We start from the raw sequence: 12,168 nt of genomic DNA on the forward strand, positions 1-12,168 counted from the left end.
GTAATAGAATGCTAACAAAAGAATCTTGGCCTGTTGTTCTCGTGTCCCACAGTCATCTCTCAAACTTCTGAAATATTAAATGCATTAATGACAAAGTAATTGATATTGAAATAAACTTGATTTTTAACCAAGTGAAAGCAGCAAAAAGCATATTTAAACAAAAGTTTATTTTGAGTATAAGATGTAATATATCGATACATACCTACATCAAACTTCAGGTGACATTTCTATTGTTCTTTAGCAATTGCATTAGAGTCATAAAGAGAAAGCTATATACGGATTAAAATAAAACAGAAATATAGCAGGAGATAGAAAATACATCAGAATGAATTATTGTGCCATTCAGAAGTGACAAATATAAGAGTACAAACACGGCAAGATCTATAGAAAGAGATGTAGAATGAACGATACAATATCAGAACAACAATATACTTGCTGACTATGATTATATTTTTTTAAAAAGAAGCAACAAAATATGATAAAAGATATACACAAGAAACAGGGACACAGAAGCAAATAAAACACTAGTGTTATTTCTTTAAAATTAATACACAGCGTGTCTCAAAAGTCTTAGGGCAGTCTTAAGATACTGCCTTAAGATTAAACTTTTTAGACTTCTTGTATAATTTCATTTCTTCCTCCCAATGACAGGAAAAAATGAGGAAGTCCTCCAGTATGTGGAGTGGACCACTCTTGTTGAACTTATAGGAGGACACGGATGAGATTTTTTTTTTGTTGTTTGGCAGTGGCTAGATTTATAACAAGCAAAAATCTTTTCAAAACACACTAGTAAAACAGGAATAATAACAGCTCACGTTTATATGGTGCTTATGGTTTGCAAAGTGCTTTGCATACACATTATTGCCTTTGATCCTCACAACAACCCTGTGAGATGAATTTAAAAACAAAACGAAGTGCCTGATCCAGAGCATCAGAAAGGGCACTCAGTAATCATCGTAGTTGACACTGGCTCCGTGCCTGAAGGCATGGGGATGCCGAGGTCCAATGGCTGCATCTTCATCATAATGACGCTGGTAGTAACCTCCATAGTAGTCATGGCCATCCCGGCCTCTGTTTATCCAGTAAGTAACATCATCTTCAAATTTCTGAATCAAAAAGAATAGCAAGAATATTGAATTGCGGTAAAGTAAGTGCCCCCTCCAATTCTTTTCCCCTCAAAAAGCTATCCCCCATCAAATTTAATGATTTCTCCCAAGCACTTTCTCCAAATAAAGTCTTTTGACTTTTTTTTTATTTTAAAGACTAGCACTGATGAAAAATATTTGAAAGTACATCATTATTTTCCTGTTCAGAAGTAAATAATAATCAGCTGAAATGGAATTTACTTTAGCTTTTTTTAAATTATCTGTTATGAGGACTTATTTTTAAGTCCAGTGTTAGATTTGACTTTTTTTATGTTGTTAACATACAGACCTGGGAGTTCACTAATATTAGAGTAAATTTTCTCTACCAATGTAGGCAAGTGCCTGGTCCTGGGGCCTCAAGCAACTAAATGACTGGTCATAGGTTACACAACCAATATGTGGCAGAGACTGGGTTTGAATCCAGGTCCTTCTAATTCTGAAACTTCAAGCCTTTTGTCAAACACTACCATGACCACCAAATGTTTTACTAGTTAGGGCAAGGCAGGTAAAGTCAGTGCTCTTTGCCGTCATTTTATCAAGAGTCTTCACTTGTCATGGACAAACACTGTTTTGAACTTAGAAACAGTTCTCATGAAATTCAGGAGATAGGATCAAGTCAAGTCAACATGCATTTATTAAGCACTTACAATGTACCAGGCTGCTGAGTGCTGGGAATAAAAATACAAGGAAAAATCCAGGTCTTGTGAATCTCATTTTAATTCTCTTTCTATTGAATTATGGTGTTGCTCCAATCATGTTAATTCTAGGTTCAAAAACCTTTACTGGTTCCCCTTGCCCGCTATACTTAGTCTTAAGTCCTCTGTGTCAGTCATGGTGCAAATCTCCTTTTCTATCTTTATCTTTCTCACTATTGCCCTGTGTTCCCATCAAATTCTACTTCTATTCATTGTTTTTCAAATAAGTCCTGCTAACTTTCTCACCTCCATGCTTTTGCTTACGTTCCTTCCTTTGCTTAGAAGAGCAGCAACTTTCATCTCTATCTATTGAAATCTAATTCATCCATCAAGACTCGTGTCAAATACCACATATTTCACGAAACTCTCCTGGATTCTTTAAATCAATATGAATTCTTGTTCCTAAAAATCCTGTGGCACTCTGTACCTCTCTCTGACATTCATCATTCTGCCTTGTCATAAAGCTATGTGTCTCCTTGTCTTATCCTCCTCACTCAAGTGTAAATTTCTCAAGTTCAGGGACCATTTTTCTTATATTTGCATTTACCAGCACCTAGCATAGTGCCTTGCATACAATAGGAGCTTGAAGAATCTTTCTTGAATTGAAGTAAAAATTAATAATAACATACAAATAAGTAATGGAACCATGGGGTAGCTAAGTGGTACAGTGGATTAAAGTTCCAGATCTGATGTCAGGAAGACTCATCTTTCTGAGGCATTCAAATCTGGCCTCAGACACTTGCTACTGTGTGACTACTGTGTGTACTGGGCAAGTCACTTAACTCTGTTTGCCTCAGTTTCTCATCTGTAAAATGAGCTGGAGAAGGAAATAGCAAACCGTTCCAGTATCTTTGCTAAGAAAACTCCAAATGGGGGAGACACGACTGAAACAATTGAACAACAACAGCAAATAGGTTACTTGTATTATAGAAAGTCAAACCTATCATTATAGGTTGAGGTACGATTATAGCATATCTTTATAGTATTTTAGGTCACTAGAGGATGTGGGTCTTGAAAGAGATCATAGAAATTTTGTAAAGGACATCAGGTATATTTCCCTAGGAACTTGATAATAGAATCATAGATATGAGCTGCAAGGGGCTTTAAAGGCCTTGTAGTCCCATGTTTCATTTTACAGATGAGGAGATTAAGGCTCAAAGAGATTATGACTGACCCCGAGTAACACTGGCAGTGCTGGAATGTGAACCCCAGTTCTCCGATATTAATTCCAATATTCCTTCTACTGTACTATTCTGTGCTTTTCAAAACCTATGTGAATGTGAGCTCTTTGGACATCGCTTTCTTTGTGGCTTTTTTGGGGGTGCCTGGAAGGGATGTACTAGAAGTGTAGCTCTCTCCTCTGTCCCATCTGTCGTGGTTGTTGTTGAGAGGTTTTTCAGTCGTGTCCAACTCTTCATGACCTCATTTGGGGTGTTCTCAACAAAGATACTGACTGAAATGGTTCACCATTTCCTTCTCCAGCTCATTTTACAGATGAACAAACTGAGGCAAACAGGATTAAATGACTTGCCCAGGGTCACACAGGTACAAAGTGTCTGATGCCAGATTTGAATTTAGGTCTTCCTGACTCCAGGCATAGTGCTCTATCGGCCATATCACCTAGCTGCCCCGTACCACTTCACTACCCTCAGTTACCTTTGCTATATTCCAGTTTGGGTCCAAAGTACTCATGAGGAAAGAGAAGTGGCACAATGAGGTAAGTCTACCTCTCTTCAAGATGTCCTGGTCTTCTCTTTTTTGTTAACTTTTTTTTTACAATTGTCTTTTATATCCTCATTTAAATTTAAGCCCAATCCTTGTTTTTCTCATTCCTAGGCTTAGTTTGGAATTTAGCTTTAAAATACATTTTTTTTCATCATTCCTACTGAGTACTTATGTTGTACCACCCACTCCAAAATGGGAGTCAGATTCTGAGTTCTCCTGCTGAATATTTCCAGTGGCCCCACTCAGAGAGGCCACCCATGAAATGCTCATTGGAGGCAAAGGGCATTCAGTTCCATGACTCTTCTCACTCTCCCTCCACCTTCTGCTGGCATGAGCTAGAGTTTTTCCTATGAAGACTTCCCCTGCAAACCTAACAGTGTTTTCGATCCCATGTATAATACACGCAACTCTAATGATGCTGATTTTATTTTTGCCAATTCATTCTCTGCAAAAATATTCCAGAAGCCAGGAGGATCCAAGATTTTAAAGTATCTCTAACGTTTCCCTGCTACAATTATTCTAAAAAAAAAAGTTCTAAAATAGAGGTTCTAGATAAAACAGAAGTTCTAAAATATCATGTATTTATTTTCTATGCATGAGGCAAATATTATCTATCTATCTATCTATCTATCTATCTATCTATCTATCTATCTATCTATCTATCTATCTATCTATCTATGTTAGCCCAGGGAATCTTTCAACTATGGCTTTGGACTAGGTGTAGATGGACTGAAAATCTTGCTTTTACTACAATATTTCTGGAAATCACCCTGTAAGCATCTATGAATGAATGCCTGTTTTCTTTTAAATATCATTTTATCCCCCTCCCCTGTTCTCACATCCCATAGCCCCAACTTTGTTGTTTTTGACATTTTTGAGGTGAGGTTGGAAGACTTGTTCATGCTCATGACACCAGATACTCTCAGGAGATCCAGGGAAAGACTGGGCAATGAAGTTAAATGTATGCCTCAGCAAACCTTCCTCCCAGACATACTGGAAGGCAGTGTCTCTTGATCTAGGCAGACCAGTACAAAGATATTATTCTATTGCCAAATTTAGTTAATATAGGGCTAAAAGCTCCAACTGAGAGTCTTATGTCATTGGGAGACAAGTAATTTGTAGAACTTAGGTTAAAGGCAATAGCCAATATTAGTTCCAGAGGACATATGGAAAACACAAACACACACACACACACACACACACACACACACACACCCCTTACTTATTTGGGGTGAGAGGTGCGGGATTACAGGTACAGAATATGGCATATGTTATGTCAGACATAGTCCCTATTTTGGCTAGTTTTATTCAACTGTTTTTCTCTGTGACAAGGCAAGACTCTTGAGATAGGGAGAGAGGGATATCAGAAAATGATATAAATTTTAAAAAATATATCAGTAAAACTTAAAAAAAAAGTAACATATACACAAACTAAAGAAAACCAATAGTTAATGTTTTGGATCCTCAGTACCCTCATTCCACCTTTCCCCCAGATCATCCCAGGATTTAAAAAAAGTATACCTACAGTTTCATCAAAACCCATGTAGAGAAATTGCTGGTACCACTGCTGTACATCTGGCTGACTTCGGTCCCATAGCTGGCGTTTCTGGCGTTTCATGTTGCTTAAAAATTCCTTTGCTTTGTTTTCACCTACTGAAACCTCTGTCTTAGTTGGATCAGATGCTGAAATGATTAATTCCCCCACCCCCCCAAAGTACATGACATGATTTTTCTGCCTTGAATCAATATAAAAATGCATTATATCCCCTTCATGACTCCATTCCTACCATGCCATGCTGAAAAATATAGCCTCAATATTAGTGACCAATGGCTCTATCACCTACACATGCTTCTACATGTTGGTTTATTAAGTCCTATTTCTTTGGAGGACAAATTGGAGAGGTTGAGGGGGATATATGTCATTGAAGAGCTTCCAAGGTCCAGGAACTCCCCAATCCCTGGATAGAACTGCTATTCCACTAATGATCCCAGGGGCCTATGCAATGAAGCTTGACCACAAGCCTTCTGCCACCATCAATGAGCTACATTCAGCCTGTGGGCACAAAAAGCCCGTTAAAGTATAAGCATGGAACCTTTCAGTTACAGGCATAGTGCCTAATCAAGTACTTTGTAGGCCCATATCTTTCTGCCCAGGATGCAAATCAGAAGAAGCTTCTTCTCCTCTAAGACAGGAAAAATACAATCCAATTCAACAAGAATTTAAGTATGTGACAGGCACTGTTCTGGGGGGGAAAGCATGAATAACCAGGGGAAATTAAGACAGGCTTCCTATAATAGAGAACACTTGAGCTGAGTTTTAAAGGGAACTAAGGACTGCAAAATATGGAGATGAAGAAGGAGAATATTCCAGGAAACAGTGTAGGGAGTTACCTACACTGAAAAATAAAAATAAAAATTACAATCTTTTAATGTAAAGTTACGATTTTTAATGTATAATAGGGGTTTGGCATATATTTAGATCACCAAAAATGACATCATCCACCCTGCTTCCCCAGGAAGTGCCAATCCTCCATTACAGATATATTTGTAATATAGGACAAAGATCATTAATGTCCAGAATCCTAGAAATATATAATTTTAGGACTGAAAGGAACAATTTCAGGGCTCATTGGGTCCGACACCAATTTACAGATAAGGAAACTCAGGCCCAGGAATGTGGGTGGCCCTCTCAAGGTCACAATAGCAGAACCAGGTGTCTGGATCTAGGAGCACTGCAAGATACTGAATGAGAGAAGAAAGATCTCACTATCAATTAATCAATAAGCACTTATTTAGCTTCTACTATGTTCTAAGCACTGTACTAGGTACTGAGGCTATGAATATAAAAAAATGAAATGATCCTTCTCCGTATTGTATTTACCAAGGCATAAGCACTTAAGACATCAAGATTGCTTCCAGTGTGTTTTTTTTTAAATTATATACAATACTGTTATGAGAATCTTTGAGCTCTTGTCTTTTATAACATTTTTAGGGTATGTTTCCAACCATAGAGAAGTCGTTAAATATATTGTGGCATAGCAGTATTATTAAATCAAGTAAGCAAACAATTAGGGATATAAAGAAGACCTGGGGGGAAAAAATCTTTGGAAATAATGCAAAGAAAAAATGAAAAGGAGAACCAGATAGAAGAATGGAATACTCTCTACCTATGAACATAGGAGGGAAAGTGAATGTATCAATGGAAGCCTGGCAGGAAGGTCTTAAAAAAAAGGTAATAAAACTTTATGAATAGAAATTTAAATGTAAATGCCACTAAGCAAGTATAGTTTATGTTGCTGTTTAATGTTGTTATTTCTTTCTTAATTGTTTTTAAAATATGTAAGACTAGATGATCTCTCAGGTTGCTACCAGTTAAAAAGAATATGATTTAAGAAATATCTTCAGTAACAATGGTTGAAGACAAAAAGAGTTTTCTATTTAATCTTCAGCTCATAGAAAATTCAATTAACCAGAACAGCTGCATTCCCTAAATATTCCACGAGATTGAAATTTTATTGCACTTCAAAGAACAATAAACTAGAAAGAAAAATACTTGAATTTAGAGAGACGTACTCTAAAATGTCCCATGGTTTTAAAAAGAATCAAAATTCAATTAACACTGAAACATTGTGGTTCTGTTTTCTCAGTTCACACTGACAGATTTCTAGAGGAACAACCTTTATCAATTTATCAGCAAGATTATTAAGCTAACATAACACTCCATACACACCTTCAAATTGACTAAGCAGAAATACTTTTGATTTTTTGAAAGCATGTCTCCAGGTGAGAGAGCCTTCACAACTTTGTTTTGATATGCTTAAAACCCACCAAGAACACAAGACTTTAACATTTCAGTCTATTTACCTTCTCGTTTTTGAAGCATAAGCTTGAGCTTGTTTGCTCTTGTGCCATCTAAAAGGAGGAAAAATAAAGATTAGCTGTAGGGTTGCATGGTTTCCTTTAATCACTCTAAAACAAAGATCAAAGCTTGGGAAACAGAGGGGGCAGGTAGGCATCAAAGTGAATAGAGTGGCCAGCCTGGAGTCAGGGAGACTCATCTTCCTGAGTTTGAATCTAGCCGCAGACACGGACTAGCTGTGTGACCCTGGGCAAGTCACTTAACCCTATTTGCCTCAGTTTCCTCATCTGTAAAATGAGCTGGAGAAGGAAATGGCAAGCCACTCCAGTGTCTTTGCCAAGAAAACCCCAAATTGGGTCACGAAGAGTTAGACATGACTGAAATGACTAAACAACACCAACCACAAGCTCATTATGAATCAACAATTTGATATAACAGACAGAAAAAAAGGTAAATTCAAACAGGATGTTTTAAGAGAGACATGATATATAATATAAAGGAATTGGCAGTTCTGCTGTACTCCACCCTAGCTGACCATATATGGGATATTGTGTTTGATTCTGGGCACTAACTTTTGGGAAAGACACTGATGGACTAATAGATCAAGGGTGGGGAACCTGTGGCCTTCAGGCCACATGTGGTCCTCCAGGTCCTCGGGTGCAGCATTTTGACTGAGTCCAAGTTTTACAGAACAAATTATTAAGGGGATTCAGCCAAAGGGCCATACTTGAGGACCTAGAGGGCCACATGTAGCCTGGAGGCCACAGGTTCCCCACCCCTGAACTAGAGTAAGTCCAGAAGAGGGAGACCAGGATGGCCGAGAAACTGGACACCCTCTCACAAAAGGACACCTTAAAGAAATTGGAGATGTTCAGCTTAGACAATGATTAGGTGAGAAATGACAACTATCTTCAATATCTAAAGGGCTGTTAGAAAGAAGGTGGGTTAGATCTGGGCTTGTGCCCAGAGGATAGAACTGGAGAGTAGTTGGAAGATGCAAAGAGGCAATTTTATGCCGAATGTCAGGGAAAACCTCCCACCAATCCAGAAAAGAAGAATGGGCTACCTCAGGAGGCAGTGGTTTTACCAAAAGTCTTTGAATGGAGATCGAATGACTACTTGTCATGGATTTTGTAGAGGAGGGTCCCATAGGTTAAATTTGATGTCTTTTAAGATCTGTTCCAACTGAGATTCTGTGAAAAGAATTATCTTCCCAATCCCTTCTACATAGAAGAGCAGCAAGGAGCAAATGTTTCCAAAGAGGAGTATACCAATGACAAGAGTCATTTAAGGCAGAATATATTTGCATCTTATTATGGATCAGGATATTTTCATGAATTTTTCTCCAGGTGGTACCTTCCCCCACTTTCTTTCATTAAAATGACAAACTGAATTTTTTTTTTCTCCCAAGTTTTCTAGAATTTTTTTTTTGAACAAAGCTTGCTCTTCTAACTACCTGTAGCATATCACTCTTAGGGTCAGAGATTTAAAACTTAAAGACAATTAAGTCCAATCCCCTCATGCTACAGATAAAGAAACTCAATGTGAGAGAGGGTGAGTAACTTGCCCACAGTCATGCTGATAACAAGTGTCTGAGGGAGGTCTGACTCCAAACCCATCACTCTGTCCATTCTACCATTGATGTTCCATATTTTGTATGTTTACCATATAGTCAAATAATGTTCAAACAAAATGACGGGAGATAAAATTGGGGAAAACTATTGTTCTGAGGTCACAAAACACTTTATCCAGGTTTGCCTATCCTGAGACAAGCTAGGACAGCTCCAACAAAACATTGATTGCAGTGATGATTGCCAGAATTAGCCCAGTTCTGAAAGTGTTTCTAGGTACTGAGAACATTTTGTTAGGAAATAACAGTCCTGGCTTGACAGAATGATATCCAAGAAAACATTTAGAGGATTGGTACTATAATTTACTTTTAAATGTTTGACCAAGTCCACACAGGCTGGCTCTCAAATCACCCACATGACAATCTATCAGTTTGTCATTTAACAGATGATATTCACAATTCCTGGATTGCCATATATACAAGATTAGATGGTCCCAGGTACTGTTCACTTCTTGTATAAAACCTTTAAAGATTAAAGAATAAGACATAGTTTTGATTTTCACATTTGAACTGGTTTTAGGGATTGATGATTCGGTTGTACTTTCTTAAAATTAACATAGAATTGCCTGCCAAACAAAACAACATAAGTACTGAAAAAAAGCACTGAACTGAGGGTTAGCTTTGGGTCGTATTTCAGATCTATTACTGTGTACATATACATATATGTATAAATATACACACACATAATGTATATCTTTTATATATTTCAATATAACTTATTTACTTTATAATCCTACTTGCTTGTTATTTATAGATACATAGAGAAATTATATATATGGACAAATTTGTATATATAAAATTATGTATTTTAAATAATCATTTTGACATAACAGGCTTCCTTTATAATTATATTTACTTTGTTATTTATATGCATAAATACATGTATATAATGCACATAATACATGTATACATACATACATAATGTATATACATTTATATCTAAATATACCAATATTTATGCATATATAAATCATATATTTTAATAACTATTTCAATATAATTGGTTTTTATAACTCTATTTACTTTGTTTCATACACACACAAAAATTTATTTGTCTACAAATATAACACACACATGTATATATGTATTTCATATCCAAGGTTAAGGTCTTCTTGATTCAGTGATCTGTAAAGATCTCCTAGTTCTAAATTCTATGATCAGTTTAAATCTCAAGTTCTCAAGTAAACATTTATTATCTTTGCCCTCACTTCAATCAGTGCAAAGTAAGCCATTAAAAAAAAAAAAAGTAAGCCTCTGATAGTTAATTCCTGATGGTGGGTAAGTCACCTCATCTCCCTGGGCCTTAGTTTCTCTCACTGAAAAATGAAGTCATTGGACCAGAAAACCTCTGACATCACTTCCAGCTCCAGAGCTATGGTCCTATCTATAAAATCTCAAAGTAGGAAGGAACTTCTAAAGTAATCTAATGCTACTCAAATAGGAACACCATCCATGAGATGCTGTGCCCTCACTTCAATCAGTGCAAAGTAAGCCATAAAATAGGTAATTAAAATCGAACTACATTTGTCATAGGGAAATCTGTATCATAGATTTTCCCTCTCAACATTACTAGTTAATGTCATTGAGAGAGGTGGAAGCTAGGTGGCACATTGGATAGGTTACAGGATTATAGGGAGTCAAAAAGACTCATCTTCTTGAGTTCAAATCTAGCTCTTGTGACCCTGAGCAAGTCACTTAACCCTGTTTGTGTCAGTTTCTTCATCTGTAAAATGAGCTGGAGAAGGAAATGGCAAATCACTCCAGTATCTTTGCCAAGAAAACCCCAAACGGCATCAAGAAGAGTGGGACAAGACTGAAAAACGACTCAACAGCTGAGGAAGATGGGACATGAAGAGTCAGACATAGCTGAACATTATTGAAGTTGGACACTAAAGCCCTGTCGTCTTTATTGGCATTGAATCTCCCAAGCAGTTCAAATTTACTTCATGATGATAGATGAATATTAATTGTATTAGTACATTATTCAAGTGTGTGTATATGTATATGTAAATGTAAATGCTCCCAAACATTTCTGAGAAATATAGGATAGACCCTTTGTATTTATAAATATATATAGGAACATTTCATTACAAAATACTGAATTCTTTGCACTAACTTAACAAATAACTATAGAAAATAACAACTCATAGGTAATGTTCAATCTAACTAGTCCCTTTTTAAAAGTCAGGGAGGCCAACCATATGATGGAAATTCAAATATTAATAACCCTGTGTGTCCTCACAACTCTCTTTTAGTTCAAGTGTCTGCAACCCATCTCATGAACTTTCACAAGCATATTATATAGTGAAATGAGCATGAGTTATGGAATCAGGGATCCTGAGTTCAAATCCTGCCTCTGATAGTTAATACCTGATGGTGGGTAAGTCACCTCATCTCCCTGGGCCTTAGTTTCTCTCACTGAAAAATGAAGTCATTGGACCAGAAAACCTCTGACATCACTTCCAGCTCCAGAGCTATGGTCCTATCTATAAAATCTCAAAGTAGGAAGGAACTTCTAAAGTAATCTAATGCTACTCAAATAGGAACACCATCCATGAGATGCTGTTAACCAGCCCCTGTCAGAAAACTTTTAGTGATGGAAAGCTCACTGTCTACCGAGGTAGTACATTCTACTTCCTAATTGATAGGAAGTTTTTCCTGACAAGGAGCTGAAATCTACTTCTGTCCTCTACCTATTGATCTTAGCTTTGCCCACTCGGTTCAAACAGAATGTGAATAGATTCTCACTCTTCTTCCCAGAGAACTTTGTTCTTGATCCCCATTTGGAATGCAGATCTTAAATTCAAACTAAGCTTGTACTGTCCACTGCCTTGCTAATTACCAAACGTATTTTCATTGCTTCTTTCCTTGACTAGGCAGAGCAAAGAGTAAAATGACTCTCAAAAGGTCCTTGTAAGCCTCAGACTTGGGCTGCTACTAACCTGTACTACAAAAGTAAATTTTTTTATGACAAAAGAAATGAGGAACCCCAAAGGTGATATCATTTTACTTCCCCTGTCACCCCGTCGCTTAATGACAAAATTCTCTAGGGGCAGATAGTGTAAGAAGAGGAGGGAAAGAATGAGAAGTGCCCAAATAGGGAGCAATTCTCAG

The 12,168-nt window shown here is 37.0% G+C and overlaps 1 protein-coding gene across 4 annotated transcripts in view; it reads right to left on the reverse strand.

The window, feature by feature from the left end:
- Nucleotides 1-221: 221 nt before the first annotated feature.
- The window catches only part of LOC114046291 (augurin-like), a 58,076-nt gene continuing 46,129 nt past the window's right edge, over nt 222-12,168 (reverse strand). For 3 of the 4 annotated variants that reach the window (XM_027866588.1, XM_027866590.1, XM_027866589.1), the window contains 3 exons: nt 7,430-7,477; nt 5,091-5,248; nt 222-1,106 (listed from right to left, as the gene is read on the reverse strand). In XM_027866588.1, coding sequence (XP_027722389.1) covers nt 945-1,106; nt 5,091-5,248; nt 7,430-7,477 — 368 coding nt within the window. In that variant the 3' untranslated portion in view covers nt 222-944. The remainder of the gene's footprint in view (nt 1,107-5,090; nt 5,249-7,429; nt 7,478-12,168) is intronic. The other variant, XM_027866591.1, reaches the window with a different exon arrangement.

The sequence above is a fragment of the Vombatus ursinus genome, unplaced genomic scaffold, assembly GCF_900497805.2.
Source record: "Vombatus ursinus unplaced genomic scaffold, bare-nosed wombat genome assembly UNPS02014781.1, whole genome shotgun sequence".
NCBI classification, from domain to species: domain Eukaryota; kingdom Metazoa; phylum Chordata; class Mammalia; order Diprotodontia; family Vombatidae; genus Vombatus; species Vombatus ursinus.